At 42.1% G+C, this 26,705-nt stretch overlaps 1 protein-coding gene across 2 annotated transcripts in view; it reads left to right on the forward strand.

Moving 5' to 3' along the window:
* The window catches only part of HIP1R (huntingtin interacting protein 1 related), a 2,955,354-nt gene that overhangs the window by 1,424,540 nt on the left and 1,504,109 nt on the right, over positions 1-26,705 (forward strand). For both annotated transcript variants that reach the window (XM_044068914.1, XM_044068915.1), the window contains exons 12-13: positions 2,798-2,859; positions 2,947-3,019. In XM_044068914.1, coding sequence (XP_043924849.1) covers positions 2,798-2,859; positions 2,947-3,019 — 135 coding nt within the window. The remainder of the gene's footprint in view (positions 1-2,797; positions 2,860-2,946; positions 3,020-26,705) is intronic.

A 26,705-nucleotide genomic window follows, 5' to 3' on the forward strand; every position in this document is an offset into this window, starting at 1 on the left:
GCCTTGTTTCAAAATGTGTTTTCTCTACCATCATCTTCATTTTCCCATGTAACATAGGTTCATAAGTGTGTACTAGGCTAATGGCCATGGAGCCTTTACAAGCCTAGCCCATAGAAGTGCTCTGGCATCGTGCCACCCGACATTAGTTCCCAGTGCATCTATCATGTAGAGCCACTGGAGTGATCCCCAGGGTGAACTATCTATTTCCCATCCACTCATCAAGATCCCTCTTGAAGAGGGATAGCGAGGTGCTATGCTTGACATGCATGAGAAGTCTATTCCAGAGCATGGGCAATCTCTGGGTGAGGAACCTGACCCTCCAGCATGTTCTGTTGATTGTGGTAATGAGGTTGAGGTCTCTGGAGCTTGTGGTGCGGAGGGATTGGGATTTCTTTAGATGTAGCATTTCTAACAGAGCTGTGTCAGACATGGTTTTATAAGTCAAACAGAGATTGCCTCTAAGTCGGCGATATGAGACAGAGAACACCTGAAGTCTTTTGAGTCTGTCCGTGTAGGACGTGTTTAAGGCCTAGGATCCTCTTCGTAAGGTACTTCTGTGGCCTCTCCAGCTGTTTCAGATGTGTAGTGAGGTACATGCCAAATGGGGCGTTATACTCTGATTGGTCTACTGAGGGAAGAGTAGAGAGAGAGAGAGAGAGAGAGAGAGAGACGATGACCTCTTTCTTCCTGGATGCAAAACCCTTCGTAACGAGATGTGCCACATAGAAGGACTTTCTGACCACAGTGGAGATGTGGTGGTCGAAGGAGAGGTTGCTGTCAACCTGAATCACCAGATCTCATGTATAATACCTGCAGTGTTCATTCGGCTCCCATCGATGTGGTAGTTAGTGGGAACTGAGTTTTTACCGAAGGGAATGATGACGCATTTTTTGGCGTTAAGCTTAAGGCCATGGTTTCTACACCAGTCATTGGTCTCAGTGAGGGCTTCCTGCAGGATGTCTACTTCACTTGGGCAGATAATAATGGCTCCCAGCTTGCAGTCGTCTGCAAACTTGGTCAGCCAGAGTCCCTTTGTGTTGGCCTGGACTTCTGAGAAGTAGATGCCGAACAGGAGAGGACCCAGGACCGATCCCCATGGGACTCCACTCGTGACTGGTTGGCAGTCTGAATTGGAGTTCACTACTTTCACACTGTGTGTTCTATTTGTGAGCTGTGTGTTTCACCAGGGAAAAACAAAAATCCTGTAGCCGTACAGACAGCTTGGTGCTGCGCAGCTCTCATCTGTGAAGTTAATTCTTGATACTACTGGCCCTTGGAATGAATCCTGCATCCAGTTCCTGCTTCCACAAAACGAATCCTTCATGGGAGAGATAGGCTTCTGCTTATGAGGAAGGTGCTGTCAGAGGTATAAAACAAACACATTTGAGGCATCACGTGATCACATGAACACTTGATGTTTCATTTATAATTGTGATACACTTTTACGTTACTTGCAAGTAGTAGTCCATATTGTAACAGCCAAATCCTCTCTGGCCTGTCAGCTGCAGCATGGACTAAACTTACAGTATGCAATACCCCTGATTGTCTACTACAAACTTAAATTCAAGCAAGAATCCAGAAACTATTTGGCTGTCAGTGCTTTGATAATCTAGGACCCAAATTTCTCATACTAGCTACCTGTTAAATGTTTCATCATAAAAAAAAACAAAAAAATTATCATTTTATAAGAATTATTCCAAGAACAGTATGACAGCAGTTGTAAATTCTGTATGTATAACTTTAAAAAAAATCTTCATGTTACTGACCCTTCTGCTTAGCATACTGTGTAAAATTTAAGACAAATGGCTGTTGACTGTATTTTAGAATATTTCAAATAAAGTATGCAGTGTGTCTTCTAGAGGGAGAAGATTGACTGCATTGCACAAGTCTTCAAAAACAAGCATACAACTGCAGAGACAGAGCCTTTGTGAAGCTGTCACTGGCATTTTATTTGGATCCTTGTGATTTGTTATTGCCATTAAAAGACTCAAGGGTTTCTCTCACTGATCAGTTATTACCCCTTTATTAACTGTGAATAACTTTTTCCTAGGAAACATGCAACTGTTGTTGTTTGCTGTTTTTTTCTTTCCTTGGTTTACTTTATTTTTTTAATTAAACCAAAAGTATGTTTTCTACATAGATAATAGATTCCATATTGTTTTAACTGGATGATAGAGGTGATCCTTCTGAAGTGATTTTTTTCTGTGTACTTTCCTGTAGTTTTAACCGTACATTGGAAATGTTAGCCACTGTAGTACCTATTTTCTGTCTTCAGTAAAAGTAGATCTAAGTTGTGTAGAGATGCCCTTAGTAAGTGCTTACACTGCTGTTCCCCGTCGCTTCTATAGGCCACTGTAACCAGACACACCATTATGACCATGTAATACTGCTAGTTCCAGTCAGTGCGACTGACACTAGGTGTTATAGGAGGCTTCAGTTGTCCATGACACAAATACTGGCTGCTTCCATTACTTTACAGCTGCAGTCAGACATTATTCATTGTTCATCTTAGTAGGGACTTGGCAGTAGGAAATTGTGCTGAATTTTCCATGGCATTTATGTTGCCATCATGAAGCCAGTTTGTATTGTATGCTGAAGGGGAGGTTTAGAGGCATATTCGCTGTTTATTTAGTAAAATATGTGGAGATGAAAATCTTTAAGATTTTAATACCCATCGTGTTAGTACTGAATGGAAACTGAGCCAGAAAATTGAAGGAAAAAAGTGCCTTTATGTCTCATGGGAGAAAACAAATCAAAGTAAAAAAATAACCTTATTTTTTTCCTTTCTTTTTCCCAGCAAACACCTGATATATTTGATCAGACCTTTGGACCACCTAATGGTTTTGTAAAGGATGACAGGTAAGAATGATTAGGGTGACAGTGGTTTGAATTTCGGAGCTGCATCTGGTATGTATCTATCCCTTACAATGTTATTGTTCTTTGCAGGGATTTTGAAATTGAAAACTTAAAAAGAGAAATTGAAATACTTCGAGCAGAACTGGAGAAAGTTAAATCTGAGGTAAGTTGCCATTAAAATATTTTGACATCATCTATCCATCCTCAACCCCTTTTCCCACTTTTGCACATGGGGTCGAGGTGTCACTTCAGCAGTGAAAATCATCTAGAGCCAAGGATTACACCGCCTTGGCTCCAGATGATTGTCACGGTTGAAGTGACATCCCAACCCCATGTGCAAAAATGGGAAAAGGGGTTGAGGCTGGATGGATGTCAATTTATAAATTTCAATAAAAGTACTTTAAATCCAGTTTCACAAGTCAACTTGAGATTTATGGTTTTGTTTTTTTTTTTTTGGTTTTGACATAAGACTCTCTCTTTTTTATAGGTCCATAGGCAAGTACTAGGCTAGTTGTGTTTGTGGGCCATTTTAAGCTTAGCCAGTTTCCCTTTTTATGCTCAAAATAACCTCTACCATTTGGTTATAGATTGGCTTCATAGGTTTATAGTTGTGTACTAGGCTAATAACCCTGGAGCCTTTACAAGCCTAGCCCATAGGATTACCCTGGCATCATGCTACCCGCCCTTAGTTTCCATTGCCTCTGTCGAGTAGAGCCACTGGAGTATTCCACGGGGTGAATTTTCTGTTTCCCATCCACTCATGAAGATTTCTCTTGAAGAGGGCCAGTGAGGTGCTCTGTTTGACATGTATGGAAAGTCTACTCCATAGCATGGGCTGTCTCTGGGTTATGAAACTGTCCCTCCAGCATGTTCTGTTGATTGTGGTAATGAGGTAGAGATCTCTGGAGCATGTGGTGTGGAGGGATTGGGATTTCTTTAGATGTAGCATTTCTAACAGAGCTGGTTCAGACATGGCTTTATAAGTCAAACAAAGATTGCGTCTAAGTAGGGGGTATGAGACAGAGAATAGTTGGAGTTGTTTGAGTCTGTCCATGTAGGACAAGTGTTTAAGGCCTAGGATCCTCTTTGTGAGGTACTTTTGCAGCCTCTCCAGTTGTTGCAGGTGTCTAGAGTGAGGTACATGCCAAATGGGGCATTGTACTTGATGATTGGCCTAATGGGGGAAGAGTAGAGGGAGACAATGACCTCTATCTTCCTGGATGCAAAACCCTTAGTAATGAAATGTGCCACATATTAGGACTTTCTGACCACAGTGGCAGTGTGGTGGTCAAAAGAGAAGTTGCTGTCAGTCTGTGTTCCCAGATCTCTCATAATGCCTTCTGTGTTCACTGGACTACCATCGATGTGGTAGTTCATGGGAACTGGGTTTTTCCCAAATGGGATGACGACACATTTTTGGCATTGAGCTTAAGGCTATGGTTCTGACACCAGTCGTTGGTCTCACTGAGGCCTTTCTGTAGGATGTCAACATCACTTGGGGAGTGAATAATGGCTCCCAACTTGCAGTTATCTGTGAACTTTGTCAGCCAGAGTCCCTTCGTGTTGGACTGGACTTCTAAGAAGTATATACCAAACAGGAGAGGACCCAGGACTGATCCCTGTGGGACTCCACTCATGACTGGTTGGCAGTCTGACTTGGAGTCAGCTGCTTTCACACTGTAAGTTCTATCTGTGAGCCAGTTTGCAACCCACCTAGTGATTATAGGGGTTGATGCCTAGCTTAGTGAGTTTGTCTATAATTCCTGAGTGGGGAATGGTATCAAAGATCTTGGCCAGATCAAGGTAGGCTGTATGAACCACCTTGCCTTCATCCACAGCTCTGGTGAGTGACTCAGAGAAGTCGACCAGGTTGAGCAGGCATGATCTACACTTCACAAAACCAAACTGTATGGGATCCAGAGTTTGGAGATTCCCTATATCCTTGTTTATTAGGCCATGATGATGCACTCCATAGCTTTGCATATCTCTATTTTTAGGAGCCCAAAGTTAGCTTTGGAGAAGTTTTTCATGGTGGTTACCTTTGTGGGGAGGTGGGGGGGATGTGGATTTCCAAGTTGCTCTCTTCAAAGTAGCAGAAATGACAAACAACATTTTTTTGTGGATTTCCAAGGTGATTAGTTTATGGTCGGATCTAACCAGGGAGGAGTTGACTATTGGTGTAGAGCAACGGTTGCCCATGTTAGTAATGACCAGGTCAAAGATGTTGCTACCTCTAGTGGGGGTAAGAACGAGCTGGTCCAGGGCATTGGAATTGATGAATTCCAGGAAACGTTGGGCAAGTGTATTGGTACATGAGTAGTTTTCCCAGTTAATGGAGGGGTAGTTGAATTTGTCCAGTATGAGTGTGTTAGGTTGGACCCAAATATTCTCCAGGGTGCTTAGGAACATGTAGTGTGTGTCTTGGGACAAGGTTGGGGACCTGTAACAGGTTACGTTTTAGCTGCACCTGAAGTATCTCTGATGCATTATGTTGGGCTGCCAGTCTGGAGGTGTATGCATCCTTTATGAATATGGAAACATCACCACTTTTGGAGCTTCGGTCCAAGTTCTGGGGCCAAAAGGTGTGGATTGAGGTATAGCCTGGTAGTGCAGGGGTGCTTTCTGCTGCCTTGAACCAGGTGTCTGTTACAGCGCAAATGTCAGTGTTCTCCATTTTATGGAGTGCTTCGAGTGAGTCCATTTTGAGATTTAGACTTCTAGCGTTGAGCAGCATGACTCTCAGATTGCATTTGTTTGTAGCTGTTACAGTGATGATTTGGTCTTTGGAAAAATGCCTGTAAAAGGTGCTATAGGGGTAGCAAGAGCCTTGGCCAGTATCTGGAAGCCCAGGGATGACAGATGCAGGCCATCTCTGGCAAAGCATCGAGGTCTGTCAGTTATGTCGTCCCAGGCAGACAGGTGCTGGATCCCCTTAGAATGACACCAGAACCTTAGACAGTTGTTGATATCAATCATTTTCTGCTTGTACTGCGGTATCATTCTGGGTGATGGTAGGATGCTGCTCAGGGTAGTATCACTCATCCCATAGTCAACAGTTGTATATTAACCCTAATAAAAATAACAGGGATAATATCACTGATAATTTTAAGGGACCCACGTATGGAGTAAAGCATTTAGGAGCTGCCTCTGTCTGTTAATAGTACAGGGGGCAGTCATGGGGTAAATCTTCTGTTTCCCATCCATAGATCTAAGTTGAGCTTTAAAATGGATAGGGATGAACTTTGTTTTATGTGGACGGGGAATGTATTCCATGGCGGTGGTATCCTCTGTGAAGTGTACTATTTCCTCCAAACCATTCTGTTGATGTTACAGAAGAGATTTAGATCTCTAGACTGAGTATTTCTGATGCCATTTGACTTTCTTCTGTCCAGTAAATCCATCATTAATGGGTTGGAGGATGTATTGTTAAGCCAAACACAAGTCACATAGTTGCATCCTGGCAGTGTGGAGGATACCAAATATAGTGACAGGGCTTTGAGTGTAGGAAATGTTGTTTAGACCTTGAATCCTTTTAGTAAGTTGTCTCTGTGGGTGTTCCAATTGTTGCATGTATCTGGACAGATGCATGCCAAAGGAGGCATTATATTCAATGATTGGCCTAATGAGGGCTAAGTAAAGGGGGACATTGACATTTCTAGAGCTAAACACACTCCCTTTGTTTATAAACTGTACACTATAGAAAGACTTTATTATTACATTAGACACATATTGGTCAAAAGTTAGGTCACTGTCCACATATGGTCCCAAATCTAGAATAACTGGGCAGCTCTTATCAGTGAAGTAGTTCCCTGGTGTAGATGACTTCCCAAACGATATGGTGATTTTTTGGCGTTTTGTTTCATGCCATGATTTTGACACCAGTTGTTTGAGGCAAACCTTTTTGCAGGATGGCTGGATCATTTGGGGACTCACTGACCACTCCTAGATGGAGCCCTTTGGTATTTTCTTTTACTGCAGAAACGTAGATGCCAAACAGGAGCAGCCCAGCACAGAATCCTGGGGGACTCAACTGGTCTCTTTGTTGGAGGTAACTTCCCTGATTTTGATTATCTCCATCCTGTGAGCCAGTTGGCAATCCAGAGGGTGACATTGGGGGTTTATTCCCAGTTTATTTAGCTTTTCTACTACACCTGGGTGGGGAATTGTATCAAAAGCATTGAGCAGGTTGAGGTATGTAGTTTGTACTGTTTTACCTTCATCCATTGCTTTGGTGACCCTTTCAAAAAATCCACCAGGGTTAAGTAAGCTTGAACTTTCCTTAACAAATCCAAACTTGAGAAGGGTCCATTGTTTGGTGGTTCTCTGTGCCCTGATTAATTCTATGATTCATTTTCCCATGGCTTTGCATATTTATTTTATTTTATTTTACATTTGTTAACCGGGTAGTGTCCAGCTGGCCAAGTAGCCTGTTTTCAGCAGACACCTGGGGAGGAAAGATAAATAATAATAGTACAACAAGTTTTACAAAGATTTACAAAAAACACAAAATGCTTAACAGCTGCCTACAATCACAATTTACAAATAGAGAAATGTAAAACAGAAAGCATTACATTTCCTAAGCCTTTCTACAGACAGTAATACGAACTCATCAGATACATATATAAATAAACCAGTGTGGTGTTTTCATTTGGTAGAATATGAACTCATTAGATACATATATAAATAAACCAGTGTGGTGTTTTCATTTGGTAGAATACGAACTCATTAGATACATATATATAAATAAACCAGTATGGTGTTTTCATTTGGTAGAATACGAGCTCATTAGATACATATATAAATAAACCAGTGTGGTGTTTTCATTTGGTAGAATACAAACTCATTAGATACATATATAAATAAACCAGTGTGGTGTTTTCACTTGGTAGAATATGAACTGATTAGATACATATATAAATAAACCAGTGTGGTGTTTTCATTTGGTAGAATACAAATTCATTAGATACATATGTAAATAAACCAGTGTGGTGTTTTCATTTGGTAGAATATGAACTCATTAGATACATATATAAATAAACCAGTGAGGTGTTTACATTTGGTAGAATATGAACTGATTAGATACATATATAAATAAACCAGTGTGGTGTTTTCATTTGATAGAATATGAACTGATTAGATACATGTATAAATAAACCAGTGTGGTGTTTTCATTTGGTATAATATGAACTGATTAGATACATGTATAAATAAACCAGTATGGTGTTTTCATTTGGTAGAATATGAACTGGTTAGATACATGTAAACCAGTGTGGTGTTTTCATTTGGTATAATATGAACTGATTAGATACATATATAAATAAACCAGTATGGTGTTTTCATTTGGTAGAATATGAACTGATTAGATACATGTATAAATAAACCAGTGTGGTGTTTTCATTTGGTAGAATATGAACTGATTAGATACATGTATAAATAAACCAGTGTGGTGTTTTCATTTGGTAGAATATGAACTCATTAGATACATGTATAAATAAACCAGTGTGGTGTTTTCATTTGGTAGAATATGAACTGATTAGATACATGTATAAATAAACCAGTGTGGTGTTTTCATTTGGTAGAATATGAACTGATTAGATACATGTATAAATAAACCAGTGTGGTGTTTTCATTTGGTAGAATATGAACTAATTAGATACATATATAAATAAACCAGTGTGGTGTTTTCATTTGGTAGAATATGAACTTATTAGATACATATATAAATAAACCAGTGTGGTGTTTTCATTTGGTAGAATATGAACTGGTTAGATACATGTAAACCAGTGTGGTGTTTTCATTTGGTATAATATGAACTGATTAGATACATATGTAAATAAACCAGTGTGGTGTTTTCATTTGGTAGAATATGAACTCTTTAGATACATATATAAATATAAACCAGTGTGGTGTTTTCATTTGGTAGAATATGAACTGATTAGATACATATATAGATAAACCAGTGTGGTGTTTTCATTTGGTAGAATATGAAATAAACCAGTGTGGTGTTTTCATTTGGTAGAATATGAACTGATTAGATACATATATAAATAAACCAGTGTGGTGTTTTCATTTGGTAGAATATGAACTGATTAGATACATATATAAATAAACCAGTGTGGTGTTTTCATTTGGTAGAATATGAACTGATTAGATACATGTATAAATAAACCAGTATGGTGTTTACATTTGGTAGAATATGAACTGATTAGATACATATATAAATAAACCAGTGTGGTGTTTTCATTTGGTAGAATATGAACTGGTTAGATACATGTATAAATAAACCAGTATGGTGTTTTCATTTGGTAGAATATGAACTGGTTAGATACATATATAAATAAACCAGTATGGTGTTTTCATTTGGCAGAATATGAACTGATTAGATACATATATAAATAAACCAGTGTGGTGTTTTCATTTGGTAGAATTAAGACAAGGAGAAAGAGAAGAGCATGAGAAAGTAGCCAGGAGTATTACAGGAGCATAGCTGTTGTTGAGTAAGGTATTCCTTTAGGAGTTGTTTGAAGCTATGACTATGTATTTTGTATGGGGTCTGCATGGAGGCTGAGGTTGAACAGTGTTGTTTGGGGTGTGGGTAGATCATGCTTCATGATGTTTAAGATACATTGAGGGATATTGTCAGGACATATCGATGCAGTATTTTGATAGCACTTTTAGAACTTGATCTTGTTTGATAGTTGGAAGTGAGCCAGTTTCAGTTATTTTTTCAGGGACAGATGAAGGGGAAAAAAGGATAAATAGTTAGAGCTTAAATTATTGGCCTGTAGGTTCACTATATCTTCAGCCTCAGTGTAGGTAACATTGTTCAGAGTCAGCTCAGTGCATTGCTGTGTATCTTCAGCCTCAGTGTAGGGAACATAATTCACAGTCAGCTCAGTGCATTGCTGTGTATCTTCAGCCTCAGTTTAGATAATATTGTTCGCTGTCAGCTCAGTGCATTGCTGTGTATCTTCAGCCTCAGTGTAGGTAACATTGTTCAGAGTCAGCTCAGTGCATTGCTGTGTATCTTCAGCCTCAGTGTAGGGAACATAATTCACAGTCAGCTCAGTGCATTGCTGTGTATCTTCAGCCTCAGTGTAGGTAACATTGTTCGCTGTCAGCTCAGTGCATTGCTGTGTATCTTCAGCCTCAGTGTAGGTAACATTGTTCGCAGTCAGCTCAGTGCATTGCGGTGTATCTTCAGCCTCAGTGTAGATAACATTGTTCGTTGTCAGCTCAGTGCATTGCTGTGTATCTTCAGCCTCAGTTTAGATAACACTGTTCGCAGTCAGCTCAGTGCATTGCTGTGTATCTTCATCCTCAGTGTAGGTAACATTGTTCGCTCTCAGCTCATTGCATTGCCGTGTATCTTCAGCCTCAGTGTAGGTAACATTGTTCACAGTCAGCTCAGTGCATTGCTGTGCATCTTCAGCCTCAGTGTAGGTAACATTGTTCACAGTCAGCTCAGTGCATTGCTGTGTATCTTCAGCCTCAGTGTAGATAACATTGTTCACAGTCAGCTCACTGCATTGCCGTGTATCTTCAGCTTCAGTGTAGGTAACATTGTTTGCTGTCAGCTCAGTGCATTGCTGTGTATCTACAGCCTCAGTGTAGGTAACATTGTTCACAGTCAGCTCAGTGCATTGCTGTGTATCTTCAGCCTCAGTGTAGGTAACAGTGTTCACAGTCAGCTCAGTGCATTACTGTGTATCTTCAGCCTCAGTGTAGATAACATTGTTCACAGTCAGCTCAGTGCATTGCTGTGTATCTTCAGCCTCAGTGTTGGTAACATTGTTCACAGTCAGCTCAGTGCATTGCTGTGTATGTTCAGCCTCAGTGTAGGTAAAATTGTTCATAGTCAGCTCAGTGCATTGCTGTGTATGTTCAGCCTCAGTGTAGGTAACATTGTTCACAGTCAGCTCAGTGCATTGCCGTGTATCTTCAGCCTCAGTGTAGGTAACATTGTTCACAGTCAGCTCAGTGCATTGCCGTGTATCTTCAGCCTCCGTGTAGGTAACATTGTTCGCTGTCAGCTCAGTGCATTGCCGTGTATCTTCAGCCTCAGTGTAGGTAACATTGTTCACAGTCAGCTCAGTGCATTGCCGTGTATCTTCAGCCTCAGTGTAGGTAACATTATTCGCTGTCAGCTCAGTGCATTGCCGTGTATCTTCAGCCTCAGTGTAGGTAACATTGTTCACAGTCAGCTCAGTGCATTGCCGTGTATCTTCAGCCTCAGTGTAGGTAACATTGTTCGCTGTCAGCTCAGTGCATTGCCGTGTATCTTCAGCCTCAGTGTAGGTAACATTATTCACAGTCAGCTCAGTGCATTGCTGTGTTTCTTCAGCCTCAGTGTAGGTAACATTGTTCACAGTCAGCTCAGTGCATTGCCGTGTATCTTCAGCCTCAGTGTAGGTAACATTGTTCACAGTCAGCTCAGTGCATTGCTGTGTATCTTCAGCCTCAGTGTAGGTAACATTGTTCAGAGTCAGCTCAGTGCATTGCCGTGTATCTTCAGCCTCAGTGTAGGTAACATTGTTCGCAGTCAGCTCAGTGCATTACTGTGTATCTTCATCCTCAGTGTAGGTAACATTGTTCACAGTCAGCTCAGTGCATTGCTGTGTATCTTCAGCCTCAGTGTAAATAACATTGTTCACAGTCAGCTCAGTGCATTACTGTGTATCTTCAGCCTCAGTGTAGGTAACATTGTTCACAGTCAGCTCAGTGCATTGCCATGTATCTTCAGCCTCAGTGTAGGTAACATTGTTCGCTGTCAGCTCAGTGCATTACTGTGTATCTTCAGCCTCAGTGTAGGTAACATTGTTCGCTGTCAGCTCATTGCATTGCTGTGTATCTTCAGCCTCAGTGTAGATAACATTGTTCGCTGTCAGCCCAGTGCATTGCTGTGTATCTTCAGCCTCAGTGTAGGTAACATTGTTCACAGTCAGCTCAGTGCATTGCTGTGTATCTTCAGCCTCAGTGTAGGTAACATTGTTCACAGTCAGCTCAGTGCATTGCTGTGTATCTTCAGCCTCAGTGTAGGTAACATTGTTCACAGTCAGCTCAGTGCATTGCCGTGTATCTTCAGCCTCAGTGTAAATAACATTGTTCACAGTCAGCTCAGTGCATTACTGTGTATCTTCAGCCTCAGTGTAGGTAACATTGTTCGCTGTCAGCTCAGTGCATTGCTGTGTATCTTCAGCCTCAGTGTAGATAACATTGTTCGCTGTCAGCTCAGTGCATTGCTGTGTATCTTCAGCCTCAGTGTAGGTAACATTGTTCACAGTCAGCTCAGTGCATTGCTGTGTATCTTCAGCCTCAGTGTAGGTAACATTGTTCGCTGTCAGCTCAGTGCATTACTGTGTATCTTCAGCCTCAGTGTAGGTAACATTGTTCACAGTCAGCTCAGTGCATTACTGTGTATCTTCAGCCTCAGTGTAGGTAACATTGTTCACAGTCAGCTCAGTGCATTGCTGTGTATCTTCAGCCTCAGTGTAGGTAACATTGTTCGCTGTCAGCTCAGTGCATTACTGTGTATCTTCAGCCTCAGTGTAGGTAACATTGTTCGCTGTCAGCTCAGTGCATTGCTGTGTATCTTCAGCCTCAGTGTAGGTAACATTGTTCGCTGTCAGCTCAGTGCATTACTGTGTATCTTCAGCCTCAGTGTAGGTAACATTGTTCACAGTCAGCTCAGTGCATTGCTGTGTATCTTCAGCCTCAGTGTAGGTAACATTGTTCGCGGTCAGCTCAGTGCATTACTGTGTATCTTCAGCCTCAGTGTAGGTAACATTGTTCACAGTCAGCTCAGTGCATTGCTGTGTATCTTCAGCCTCAGTGTAGGTAACATTGTTCACAGTCAGCTCAGTGCATTAATGTGTATCTTCAGCCTCAGCGTAGGTAACATTGTTCGCTGTCAGCTCAGTGCATTACTGTGTATCTTCAGCCTCAGTGTAGGTAACATTGTTCGCTGTCAGCTCAGTGCATTGCTGTGTATCTTCAGCCTCAGTGTAGGTAACATTGTTCGCTGTCAGCTCAGTGCACTGCTTCCTTGTCCTTTTGAGATTATGGGCATGAGTAAAATGCCTTCTGATTGTCTTTGGGTTGGTTAGCTGTTTTAGCCTCATACTTGTCTTTGGTGAATTTTATTAAGCTTGTTTCAGTGACAAGGGCTCTAACATTCTGGGAATTACTCTTCTTATTTTTGGTGAAAATTATTTTCCTTTTATTACAAAGCTTGTTGATATTATGGTTCCACTATGTAGGTTTGCTTCTTGGGTTTGCCCTGCACTTGTTCCTACAGGATACAGCTGCATCTATGTAGTTGTTTGCATGTTTGGTATAGTCAGATGGTGTATATTTTTGCGTATTCAGTCGATTTAACTGGGTTTGGTGGGGATTAGAAGCTTACCAATGTATCATTTAGGTGTAGATAGCTTATTTTTTGTTGTATTGTTTCTAGCCAGCCACACCTATATTAGGTATTTGTTTACCTGTTCTGTTATTTTTATGGATTGTTTATTTCACGTGGTGTTTGTTTTAGACATTAAGAAGGATGATGATTTTTTTTTATGATCTGTGCTGAAGTTTTTATTTCTCAGAGAGTTTGTAGTAAACTTATTCCAGGGTGGAAAATCTGATCTAACAGCTTTTGTGTTATCTGACTGTCTCAGGGCTTGGCTATTGTCTTGCTGGCATAAACATATACCTTTGAGTGAGTTCCTGAATATCATTGCTAGACTCTCCTTGTGCCTGTTTGAGTGCTTCTCATACAGTCTGGAAATGTAGAGCTGATAAGTATATTTGTAGCACTTTCATAGACTGGATATCATAGCGTAGATTAGTACTAGGCTAACTGCCCTTGCAAGCCATTTTAAGCCTAGACAGTTATCCCTTGTGAGTCTCAAATCCTGCACCTTGTGTTTGTAAGGCAAACACCTTACCCATTAGGCCACCCTCCTAACCCCTAACTGTTCAGTGTTCTGCACTGTCTTTATTTTTGCTTGACTGAATTATTTACATATTTGCTGACTGAATTTTGTTTCCTGATCTGTGCTGAAGTTTTACATTTTTTCCCCTGACCCTCCCATCCAGTTGTTGCTGTGTTCTTAATGTTGGTGGCTTTTGCATTTGCCCGCCCTTACTGTAAATTTGATGTGGGACATTCCTCCCAGTCCCTATTTCATTAGCTTATTCTACCTAATACAGAGATCATTTGGGAAGGCCAAACCCCTTAGTCCTTTAACCTTGAATTATCTTCTGTTCCTGCTCTCTCCCTTTCCACTTTATAAAAAAATAAAAGACACTTTATTCAGCTGTTTATATTTTTCTGTATTTGTGTTCCTTTCTACTACTCTGTTACTTCATCTTGCTTTTTCCTCCTACTTGCTGCTTGTTCTGCAAAGTGTTCAACTACATCTTTTCTGTTCTATTTATTATTGCTTGTTTATAGCCTGTCTGAATTATGTGATATTCTAAGCTTAGGTTTGGTTTAAGTACTTGGGTTTTAGGCCCACCCCTTAGCACTCCCTGGCCTTTTTCCCACATATTCTGAGAAATATGGATGGACAATTTCCTACAGTTTCTCCTGCCAGTGTGGCTGATATGGGCGTACTGAGACAGTGTAGCAACTGCCTCATGTACACGGACAACCAATTACTACTGATACCTAGGAACACAATTTGTGGGAGATGCAGTTGCGTTCAGAAGCTAGAGTCCATGCTCTCTCCCCCTCAAGCCAGTATATCTGGCACCAAAAAGGTTGTCAACATAATCAGTACACCTCAAACACCACCCATATCTACACAACACACACCCACATATGCGGAGGCCCTCCACATAAACATACCCAAACAAAAAAGACTTCCGAGGCAAAAAGACATGCAATTTCCACAGCCCTCTACACTACATACCATGCATAGTCCACACACCTGTGTCTCACAGCCACTAAGGCTTCATGATAAACCCAGCATATTAGATGTGCCTCTCACCGGGTTGGATAAGGAGAAAGTCAAGGTTAGTTGTCTGTTAGGTGCCAGAATCCGCCATATCACACACTCGCTCAAGGCTCTCAACAACAGGTACTGTTATGATTCTGTCATAGTCCATGTTGACGTGAATGACTTGAGACGTACCTCTCTGGACTATATGAAGAGAGACATGATTGAGCTCACTCAATGTGTGTCCTAAGCAGGTATGTCCCTAGCTTTAAGCAGTATTTTGCCGTCACCCAGATTGATGCCTCAAAACAAACAGAAAATGATTGACTTTAACAAATGGCTTAGTTTTTGGTGTCATTCTGGGGGATTAAGTATCTGATAGCCTGGGAAGACATGAGTGACAGACCATGATGCTTTGCCAGAGATGGCCTGCATCTGTCTCACCTGAGCTTCAGGCTTCTGGCAAAGGCTCTTGCCTCTCCATAGTGCCTAGGAAAAGTCCTGAGGTTGATAAAATCAACATAAAAAGTCAACATAAAAATTTCAACAAAATGCAAATTAAAGGTCATGCCGCTAAACGCGAGGAGTCTAAACATGAAACTGCTCTGTGCAAGCATTCTTAAACCTGGAAGATGCTCACATCTGTGCAGTCACAGAAACCTGGTTCAGAGCTGTGGAGAGCAAGCCAGCCTTACCTGGTTACTCATCCTGTTATACATTCAGACCCCAAACTGTGGGCAGTAAAGCCAAAGGAGGTGGAGTTTCAATATACATTAAAGACATACACACCTCCAGCCTGGTCAAACAGTATGACGCACAGGAGACACTCCAGGTGCAGTTAACCATTGTCAAGACCCCTATTCAAATCATAGCTAGCTACCAGCCCCCAAATCTGACTCAAGATTCCCAATCCGCCTGTTTGTACCTGTTCGAATCTATCAAAATTCAACCCTTTACCCTGATCCTGGGTGTCTTTAACTTCCCAAACATAGACTGGAAGCACTACTCATGCCAGAACACAAATTCCCAGAGATTCCTTGATTTTGTCAATGCAAATGCCTTGGAACAGCTAGTTGATACCCCCACAAGAGGTGGTAATGTCTTGACTTGGCATTAACCAACGTTAGTAACCACTGCAGCACCCCTGTAATGTCATCCTCCCTGCTAAGATCCAACCTTAAAGTGGTCAGTTTCGAAGTCACTATCTCCCCTAACCCGCCTCTAGCTAGGATCAGACATAAAAACTTCCTCAAAGCTGATTACAGCCTCCTGAGGGATGGTATAAACAGCTTCACAGCCCCCTCACCCTCTGTAGGAACTGGCACCAATATCCAAACTTACATCAAAACACTGTACGACCATTTATATAGCTGCATGAAATCAGGAATTCCCGACAGGACTTAATCATCCTCCGCAAGGAAGAGTAAACCTGTCTGGTGGAAATCTGCAGTAAATAAACTCTATAACAAAAGGAAAGAATTGCTGTCCAGGACCAGGAAGGAGCAGGTGCCCAATTAGAAGCAGTGTCTCCTTAGCCTGAACAAGCAAATAAGAGCACTAGTGAAATCCTCCAATGCAAACTTCGAGTCAAAATCGGCCACAACTACTAGAGGCAGTTATTAGACCTTTTTCACATATGTCCACAACCTCAGAGGAAGCACCCAGATCTGTTCAGAACTGATGGTCAAGGACACCACATATACAAATACCACAGATATAGCAAACTTGCTGGCTGATAGATTCAGCAAAAATTTCACCCCTCTGTTCCCCCCATCAGTAAATCAGGACTTCCCCAGTACCTGCCCCCTTCCCCTTATATCTAGGGAACAGGTCATTACCTGCCCCCTTCCCCTTATATCTAGGGAACAGGTCATTACTGCTCTCTCAAAGGTAAAAAAATTACAGCCTCCAATGGACCCGATAACATACCAGGCTGCATCCTACGTGAACTCAGGCAGGAACTTGCAGTACCATTAGGCGCCCTATTCAACCAAAGCCTGAGTACCGGCTTCATCCCATCTGAGTGTAGGACAGCCACTGTACTGTCATCCCTTTACACAAAGGTGAAGTATCCACTGTTCTGGGAAATTATAGGCCCATCAGCCTAACTAGCCTGATCTGCAAGGCCATGGAACGGATTATCATGGACCTCATTAACAAGGTCATTGGCAGCCTCCAAACACTCGATCCCACACAGTTTGGCTTCATCAAGGGGAGGTCATGTCTGCTAAATTTGGTCGACTTTGGTCAACAGAGACATGCAGAAGGGGAGGAATGTGCACACTGCCTACTTTGACCTAGCCAAAGCCTTTGACACTATTCCCCCACTTGGACATAATAGATAAACTCTCTCAACTAGGCATCAATCCATATGTTACCAGATGGGTAGCAAATTAGCTCACTTATAGAACCCACCTAGTCAAAATAGGGGAAGCCACCACAAGCAGTAGACCTGTAACAAGCGGCATACCACAGGTTTCAGTCTTGAGGCCTGTGTTATTTGGGAAATACTTTTCTGAGGTGCAGGCCAAAACCATTGGGCTTTGGCTAACCAGGTTTTGTAGATGACTGGAAGCTGGGTGCAGTCATCAGTTCATTCCCCTAGTAATGTGGACAAACTTCCAAGAGGGTCTTACTCAGACAAATGACTGATGCCAGAAATATGGCCTCAAGCTGAATACCAAAAAATGCATCATCATCCCCTTTGGGGTAAGTGACATCCCTACAAATTATCACATTAACAATGTCCTAAGCACGCAATCAGTCATGAGGGATTTGGGCACCCAGATTGATAGCAACCTGACTTTTGACCACCATGTTACTTCCATTGTATGGAAAGCCTTCTACATGGCCCACCTCATAAGTAAGGGTATCTCATCCAGGGACAAGGAGGTCATAACATCCCTGTATTCTTCCCTTATAAGGCCCATTATTGAGTACAACACCCCTTTTGGCATGTACCTCGTAAAGCACATGCAACAGCTGGAGAGACCACAGACGTTCCTCGCCAGGAGAATCCAGGGCTTCAAACATCTACCATACACAGATAAGCTAAAAGCCCTGTCCCTCTAGTCAGTTTCATACAGACTCCTCAGAGGTGACCTCTGTCTGGCATACAAGGCGATCACGAACCTAACCTTGATGGGACTACCGCATATCCACAAGTCAAGCTGCACTCTAGTAACTTGCATGCACTGCCTCAACCTGGTCTACGACATCAACAGGACTTGTTGGCGGGACAGATTTGTGTCCCAGAGACTCCCCCATGTATGGAATAGACTCCCTCTCTATGTCAAGCAGATTATCTCTTTAACCCTTTTTAAGCGTAACCTGGATAACTGGATGGGAAATAGAAAATATACCCCTGGAATTCCACCCATGTCCCTGCTGGACAGGAGCATCGAGTGCTAACTTGTCTAAACATGGGCTAAACTCTTGGCTAGGCTTATAAGGGCCTCGGGGCCAATAGCCTAGTAAACTCCTATGATACTATGATGTTTATTAGTTCAACTGGCCTGGTTGTTGTTTGATTATTTATTTGTTGACACTTGATTGACTATTTATTTGTTGACACTTGATTACCAGGAAAGTCCAGCTGGGTAGGTGCCCATTTTCAGCAGAGGCCTGAGGAAAAAAGCTCCAAAAGTTTCAAAGATTTTCAGTCTTCAAAAATAATACAAAAACCTGCATTTTAGATAAATATACCAAATCAGACATAATGTGCAAACATTGGTTAAGAATACATACAACTTTTGTGACAGTGATATAATATTTAGATACATTTTAGCCAGAAATTAAAGGCAAGTTAGTATAATACAAACAGGAATTGCAGTATGAAGTGAGAGAAAAAACAGGGTTATTGCATAGTTAGAAAGAGAGTCGGGGAGAGAAATTGATTGAAGTAAGAAAGTGAGTGAAAAAGGGAGAGTAAGGAGGTGTGAGGTATAAATAGGTACTGTTCAAATTTAGGGATATAGTTCTGGGTTTGAGCAAAAACAGAGACAGAGTTTGTCTAGCAAGTCCTTCAGAATGGTTTTAATGGACTGGAGGGAGGGTATTGACCTGATAAATAGAGGTAAGGAATTTCAGGACTTAGCACCATGGTACGAGTGCAGACCATGCCCAACAGTTTTTTGTCTTTGGGTCCTAGTGACAGATTGGGAATGCAGTTGTATAGAATGTTTAGTGCTGGAGAAAGATGGAGTCTGGATAATTTTATAGGTGGTAAGAAGCTGTGTGTTAGTTGATGCGGTAGTACTAAGCAATTTAGTTTTTTTAGTGCTTTACAGTGGTGGGTTCTGAGAGGGGTATTTGCTGCAAATTTAACTAGTTTATTATAGCATTGTTCACGTTTCGATTTTTTGCGATAGTGGATGGAAGCACCACAAAGTAGTGAGGGGGGGAGGGTAAGTAGAGATAGTTACAGTTTTAATTGTGCTGGTGAGAGAGTTATTTTGGTGTTTCTTTTTTTTGCTTCGTAAAGCATCACTACTTTTTATGACTAAACCTTTTATGAACGTTTGTGTATGGAAGTCAAATTTAGATTATCCTCTATTGTCATCCCTAATTTGCTACATGAACTGTCTTCAGTGTTTGTATTATTAAGAAAGATTTTACATTTTGTTTTTTCATGAGAGGGGGATTTGGAGAAAAAAGTAGTAGTTTGTTTTTTGGGTTGAGCATGAGGTGAGTTACAAAGGCATGATCTGTTAAAAGTTCCTGAATAATTTTTTGGAGACATGCCAGGTTGTGAGACATACATATGAGTGTTGAGTCATCTGTGTATTTATTAGGGTGGTGTGATGTGCGGGTGTGTTGCTGCTCGTCTAGTCAGAATAAAACAGATGAACATTGTTCAAGCAACTTTATTACACAAACACACACATCAGAAATGAGGCTTTGTAACTTAAACTTATAAACAGACTGACTACTGCACTCATACATATTAACACTCTGGCTGTTCTCTCAAAATAACACTGCTGCCTGCATGTGCTCACTATTTATATGCACGTACCTACACTTGGAAATGCTTCTTAAAGGTACATACACACACTCTGATCTACATCTTCCCTCTGTGAGAAATAATCCATATATGAAATGACAGTATTCAATGACATTCTCTGAAATGACAGTATTCAATGACATTCTCTGAAATGACAGTATTCAATGGGATTATATGAAATGACAGTATTCAATGGCATTATATGAAATGACAGTATTCAATGGCATTACATGAAATGACAGTATTCAATGGCATTATATGGAATGACAGTATTCAATGGCATTATATGAAATGACAGCATTCAATGACATTACATGAAATGACATTATTCAATGGGATTATATGAAATGACAGTATTCAATGGCATTACATGAAATGACAGTATTCAATGGCATTATATGAAATGACAGTATTCAATGACATTATATGAAATGACAGTATTCAATGACATTATATGAAATGACAGTATTCAATGGCATTATATGAAATGACAGTATTCAATGACTACATGAAATGACATTATTCAATGACATGTAATGACATTATTCAATGACATTACATGAAATGACAGTATTCAATGGCATATGAAATTACAGTATTCAACGACATTGTATGAAATGACAGTATTCAGTGACATTGTATGAAATGACAGTATTCAATGACATTCTATGAAATGACAGTATTCAATGGCATGCAATTTACAGAAATGATCTTTGGATATGCATTTATACAGAACTAATTATTTGACATGCAGTCATACAAAGTCAGACAGGTATAAAACAGTTCTGTCCAAGTTGTTGTGTATTTTACACTAGGTCTTGAAATTCAACCTGACCGTGTAACATAAAAGTCAGAATTGGATCTAGCAGTGAGGACTGTCTTCAAGGAATGTTCAACTTTGGGGACATCTGGGACATCATCAGGAATGGATATTGTGACATGTTCCTCGGTACAAACATTGTCTGGGTTGCTCTGAGATCTAGAGTCTGTATCACAGGTACGATGCTGCAATATCATTTCTGATACAGGAAGATGATGTCTACGGTTTCTCCTGTACTCTGTACCCACAGATTCTACTAAGTAAGATCTCGGCTTGGTACATATACCTTTCACTTGACCAATTCGATCAAAGCCTTTCACCTTTTGCATCCTCACTGTCTCTCCTTTTAACAGACAAAGAAATCTGCTTGTTTTGTCATGGCTGGACTTCTGAGAAGAATGCTTTTTAAAAAGTTGGGCTGTGATTGCTCTGTTGTTTTTAGCATTGGACACCAGCAAACTAGAACTAATAGGCAAAGTTGTTTTGGTTTGCCTAGATAAAAGTCTCCGAGCAGGAGAACCTAGTAGATTGTCACTGGGTATTTTTCTGAGATTTGAGTAAATTCAAGAAAATATTGGTATTGTCACGCTCTGACCTTTCTAGAAATTGCTTTGCACTTTGTATTGCACGTTCAGCAAGGCCATTTGACTGAGGATATTCAGGACTGCTGGTAACATGGATAAAGTCCCACTCTTTAGCAAATCTCTGAAACAGTTGACTGGTAAACTGAAAACCCTTGTCAGAAATAAGTTTGTGTGGACTACCATGGACTAAGGAATGATGTTTCATCTTAGTAATAACAGCACTTTTTGTTAGGTTAGGTAGCAAATCGATCTCAAACCAGGTCGAATAAGAGTCTACCAACACTTAGCAATGTTGACTCATCCACTCAAAAATGTCAGTTGCTACTGTTGACCAAGGTAGTAGGAATTTGGCTTAGCTGAAGTGGCTCTTTTTGCAAATGTAGCTTAGTACTGTTGCACACTGGATAAGAAGAAAGCAATTTATCAATATCTTTCACAAGATAAGGCCAAAATACTAGTCCTCTCGCCCTTCTTTTGGTAGAATCGGAACCTGGGTAGCCACAGCATAAAATCTGAATGTATTAACGTTGTAAGGAATTAGGAACAACTTTTGGACCTTGAAAATGATACCACCTTCCATCAGTATCTCATCTCTGTATAGAAAGTAAGGTTAGACTTCTGACAGTACACTGGATTGCTTTGACTGCCATCCTACATTGAAGAAGTGGTTGAGCTTTTGCAAAATTGGATCAGTCTTTGTGTGATCTCTCAGCCCAAGTCTTGTGGTAGAAAAATTATGCACTTCCATGACATCATAAATTTGCCCAAATAGTTAACCATACCAAGAAAATGCTGTGAGGCTTGGACATTGGCTGGAGCTGGCATCTCAAGAAGGGCATACACCAAATGTCTAAACCTGTGGTTCCTCTCGTACTGAGCAGGATTACTATCACAACAACACATAATCAGTAGGGTAAAACTAACCTATCTCAAGACTGTCTAATCCCAGCTCACGTTCCCTATTAGTGGGTGAACAATCCAACGCTTGGTGAATTCTGCTTCACAATGATAAGAAGAGCTGACATTGAAGGATCAAAAAGCGACATCGCTATGAACGCATGGCCACCACAAGCCAGTTATCCCTGTGGTAACTTCTCCTGACACCTCCTGCTTAAAACCCAAAAAGCCAGAATGATCATGAGGCCCCACTTACACGGTTTGTATTCATACTGAAAATCAAGATCAAGCGAGCTTTTGCTCTTCTGCTCGACAGGAGGTTTCTGTCCTCCCTGAGCTCGCTTTAGGACACCTGCATTACTCTGACAGGTGTACCGCCCCAGTCAAACTCCACACCTGACACTGTCCCTGGAGTGGGTCGTGCCCTGACATCCGGGCGCTTGGAGCCAGAAGCGAGAGCCTCGGTGGGGTTTGCATCCCTGGCTCACTGGGTAAGTGAAAAAACAATGAGTAGTGGTATTTCACTGATGGCTGAGGCCTCCCACTTATTCTACACCTCTCATGTCTCTTCACAGTGCCAGACTAGAGTCAGGCTCAACAGGGTCTTCTTCCCCCACTGAATCTGCTAAGCCCATTCCCTTGGCTGTGGTTTTGCTAGATAGTAGGTAGGGACAGTGGGAATCTCGTTCATCTGCTTCACTAATTAGATGAGGCATTTGGCTACCTTAAGAGAGTCATGGTTAGTCCCACCTTTACCTGCACTTCATTGAATTTCTTCACTTTGACATTCAGAGCAGTGTGCAGAAATCACATTGCATCAACACCCATCTTGTGCCTTCGTGATGCTTTGTTTTAATTAAACAGTCGGATTCCCCTGGTCTGCACCAGTTCTAAGTCAGCTGCTAGCTGCCGGACGATGCATTCAGCCAGTCGGGACCAGCGCCCATGACAGCCAGGGCGATCCACAGGAAGGACCCAGCGTGAGTCCAGAGTCACTGCCGCCATCCCCCACCCTCCCCCCAGGAGGGGAAAGTGCGTTGAGGGGGCAATGCCTTGTCCGGCCTCTGTGCGTGTCCAGCCCCGCTTCATGCCTGAGCCCGACCGACCCAGCCTTTAGAGCCAATACTTATCCCGAAGTTACTGATCTGGCTTGCCGACTTCCCTTACCTACATTGTTCTAACATGCCAGAGGCTGTTCACCTTGCAGACCTGCTGCGGATATGGGTATGGCCCGGCGCGAGACTTACGCACTCTTCCACCAGATTTTCAAGGGCCGGCGAATGCTTGCTTGGAAGGATGTTGTTGTAAGCCTGTACTAGTAAATAAATGATGTATGTAACTAACTTTTGGTAGTCTGAACTTGCACTTCAGAGGATTCAGTTGCACAATTACTTCACGTGCTCTGTCCAGACCTTTCCTGAGGATTGTATCATGCTCTGCTTCACCATCACCTCCAATTAGTAAATCATAATCTATTATTGCACACTGGTAGACTGAAAAAATTTTCTCCATTGCACACTGAAAGACTTCACTGGCAGAATTTGTTCCAAAAGGCATCCTGAGGAATCTGTATCTACCAAATGGGGTACTGAATGTAGTTAGTAATGAAAATTTGCAGTCAAGCATCACTTGCCAAAATGAACTCTTTGCATTTAAGACAGAAAATACAGTGGTCAGATCCAAAGCCCTCGGGATTGGATCAGATAACAGTTTGGCTAGCACCGGTGTCCTCAACAACCTCTGTACTACTCAATCCATGTCAGGGACGTCAGTCTCTGTGCTGGTGGAGTTTGAGTTGCGGAGCCGGTCTCCTGTCTTGGAGCCGTTCTCCCCTACTCTCAGATCACCTATTCTCCGACCTTCAAAATCTCCAGCCCCCTTCACTCAGTCTTCTAGGAGCCTGTCCAATGATGATATCGTCCTTGATTCCGGGGGTTCCCTTGGCTTCTCCGGATCCATGGACTTCGTCGGATCAGGGACGGGGGGGGGGGCTTTTGAGGTGGAGTAGAGTGCTGTCTCCACAAGCAGTTCCGCTGTCATCTCGGGATGTTCTTCCCCCAAAGGCAGCGGTGTCTGCCTCTATACCCTTACATCCACAGTGACACAGAGATCCTAGTCCTCAGGATGCCCCACAGGATTCCCCCCACTCTTCTGAAACCTCTCCAGTGTACCCCTATGAACAGGTCATTCAGAAGAGGTTCTGTAAGAGGAAACCTTTAGACTCCCCAGAGGAGTCCATCACTTGTGATACGGACCTCAATGAAGCTGAAGGGTCCCCACAGTCACCTCCTGATGAAGTTTCTTTTGGGGACATCTTAGAAATACTTAAACAGAGAGGAGGGTGGAAGTCCACCAACCCTTCAGCAGAGGAGTCCGTGTTACCTGAAGGCCTTTGGATCTCAACCTTCCCCCACTTGGGTGTCGTCACCTTTTGATGAGCTTATGGATCTAGTCTCTCGAAAGGTGTGAGAGTCTCCAGATTTGGTGGAATCCTTTCCTCGGAGGCCATATAAGTTCATTATGTCCCCCTCAGACAAAGCCTTTTTAACTAAGGAAGCCCCAGTAGATGCTATGGTGGTGGCGGCAGCCACCACAAAGGATGTCTTATTCTGTTCATCCACTGAACAAGGAGTCTCGTACGATGGACACATATGGAAAGCGCATTTTTTCCTCAACGAATTTTGCTCTCAGATCGCTGAATTTACCTAACCCACTTTACTAGATTGCAGAGAGATCTCCTGCCGGAGTTAGGAGAAGCTCTCCAAGGTTCAGTAGCTGAAGGGGTTTTGGATAGTTTCCTCTCAGCTCTCTACCTTAAATTCAGTTGTTAACTCCTTCATGAGACTGATTTCTTATGCAGCAGATGGAGTGAGTAGAGCAGCAGGTTCAGTAATTTCCCTACGGAAACATTCTTGGATGCGCTTGTATGATTTCATGGAGCCCTTTAAATCTTTCTTTGTGAACTCGCCGTTTGATGGTTCATCCTTGTTCGAGCCTAAAGTCAAGGACACGCTAACCAGGTGTGAGCAAGAAGGAAAGACACTGTCTGCAATAGGAGTCTGTTTTTTTCCTACCTACCAGACCATATCCCAAAGGTCAGGAAAGGAAGTGGAAAAATGTGGTTTCGAAAATCTCGGAGCTTTCCAGGACACACGTGGTGAACCTTCCCCCAGGGGCAGAGGGGGAAATAGTAATGGAAGACGCCAACCATGTGGCAGAGGGGGTTCACAGAATCAGGGCGACAGAAACTCTTTCTTTGGTAAGTGCTTCCAGCACTCCTGAAAGGAGTACTGCCTGTCCATCTGTGGAGGCAGTCAGGGGCCATTTATCCTTGTACCAGAAACCTGGCAACTAATAAAAGACAAATGAGTACAAAGCATCATAACCAGAGGTTACTCCATATTCTTTTCCTTACTTGTCACAAACATACAAAAGATACCAGATGTTCCACCCAGTCAAAGGAAACAGGCAGTGTTAGAAATTCAAAAGTTGCAAGACAAAAGAGTCATCCAAACAGTACCCATGGACCAGATAGGATCCCGAACTTATTCAAGATTCTTTTTAGTTCCAAGGAAAACAGGGGACTGGAGACCAATTCTGGATCTCAGCAACCTAAACAAATCAGTAAGAAAGTGCAAGTTCCGGATGGTAACACTGCAGTCGATACTCCCTTTAATGGGACAAGACAACTGGATGTGCTCAATAGACCTCCAGGATGCGTACTACCACATAAAAGTGGACAGACGATCCAGGAGACACCTGCGCTTTTCACTGGGAGCCAGTCACTCCCAGTTTCAAGCTCTGCCCTTTGACCTCACTACAGCCCCCAGAGTGTACACCAAATGTGTGGCAGTAGTCCAGGCTCACTTGAGGCAGCTAGGATTCTGGATGTTTCCATACCTAGACGATTGCCTCCAAACAGCCACCACCTAGAATCTACTAATAAAAGTGAGAGACACCACCTTGCAGCTCTGCTCTCACCTGGGAATTACAGTAAGCTACGACAAATCTGCCGTGCTGCCTTCTCATAAAGGCAGAATTGGGTACTACAAGTATGATGGCCACACTTCCTTCAGAAAGAGTGCAAGTTCTACAATGTCAGGTTCTAAGTCTTCTTGCAAAGAAAAAAGCACAAGCAAGGACAGTCTAAAAGTTTTGGGGACCATGGCAGTGACAGTAACCTTGAGCCCATTAACACGTCTGCACATGAGAATTCTCCAGTGGCTACTGTCTACTCATTGGTCAGTGCAGGAACTACCTATGTCCTACAAAATATTGATAACAGAATCTTGCAAGAAAGACCTTCATTGGTCCACTCGTGACACTAAGTTGACCATTTGTACTTCCCCAACCATTAGCCACAGTGACCATGGACACCTCTCAGATGGGGGGGAGGGGGGGCATTATCTGGGAAAGACAGTCCAAGGCACTTGGCAGGATCATGAGGCTCATTTGCACATCAGTGTCTTAGAGGTGAGAGCGGTGCTTTGTGTGTTGCAAGCATTCCAGGACTCTCTTACACTGGGAACTATTGCAGTACAGACAGACATGTCAGTTGTATGGTACATAAACAAGGAGGAACCAGATCATACCCCCTTTGTTGAGAAGCCCTG

The sequence above is a fragment of the Protopterus annectens genome, chromosome 4.part0 (genome assembly GCF_019279795.1).
Source record: "Protopterus annectens isolate FY-2018-M chromosome 4.part0, PAN1.0, whole genome shotgun sequence".
In the NCBI taxonomy this organism is placed as follows: Eukaryota; Metazoa; Chordata; order Ceratodontiformes; family Protopteridae; genus Protopterus; species Protopterus annectens.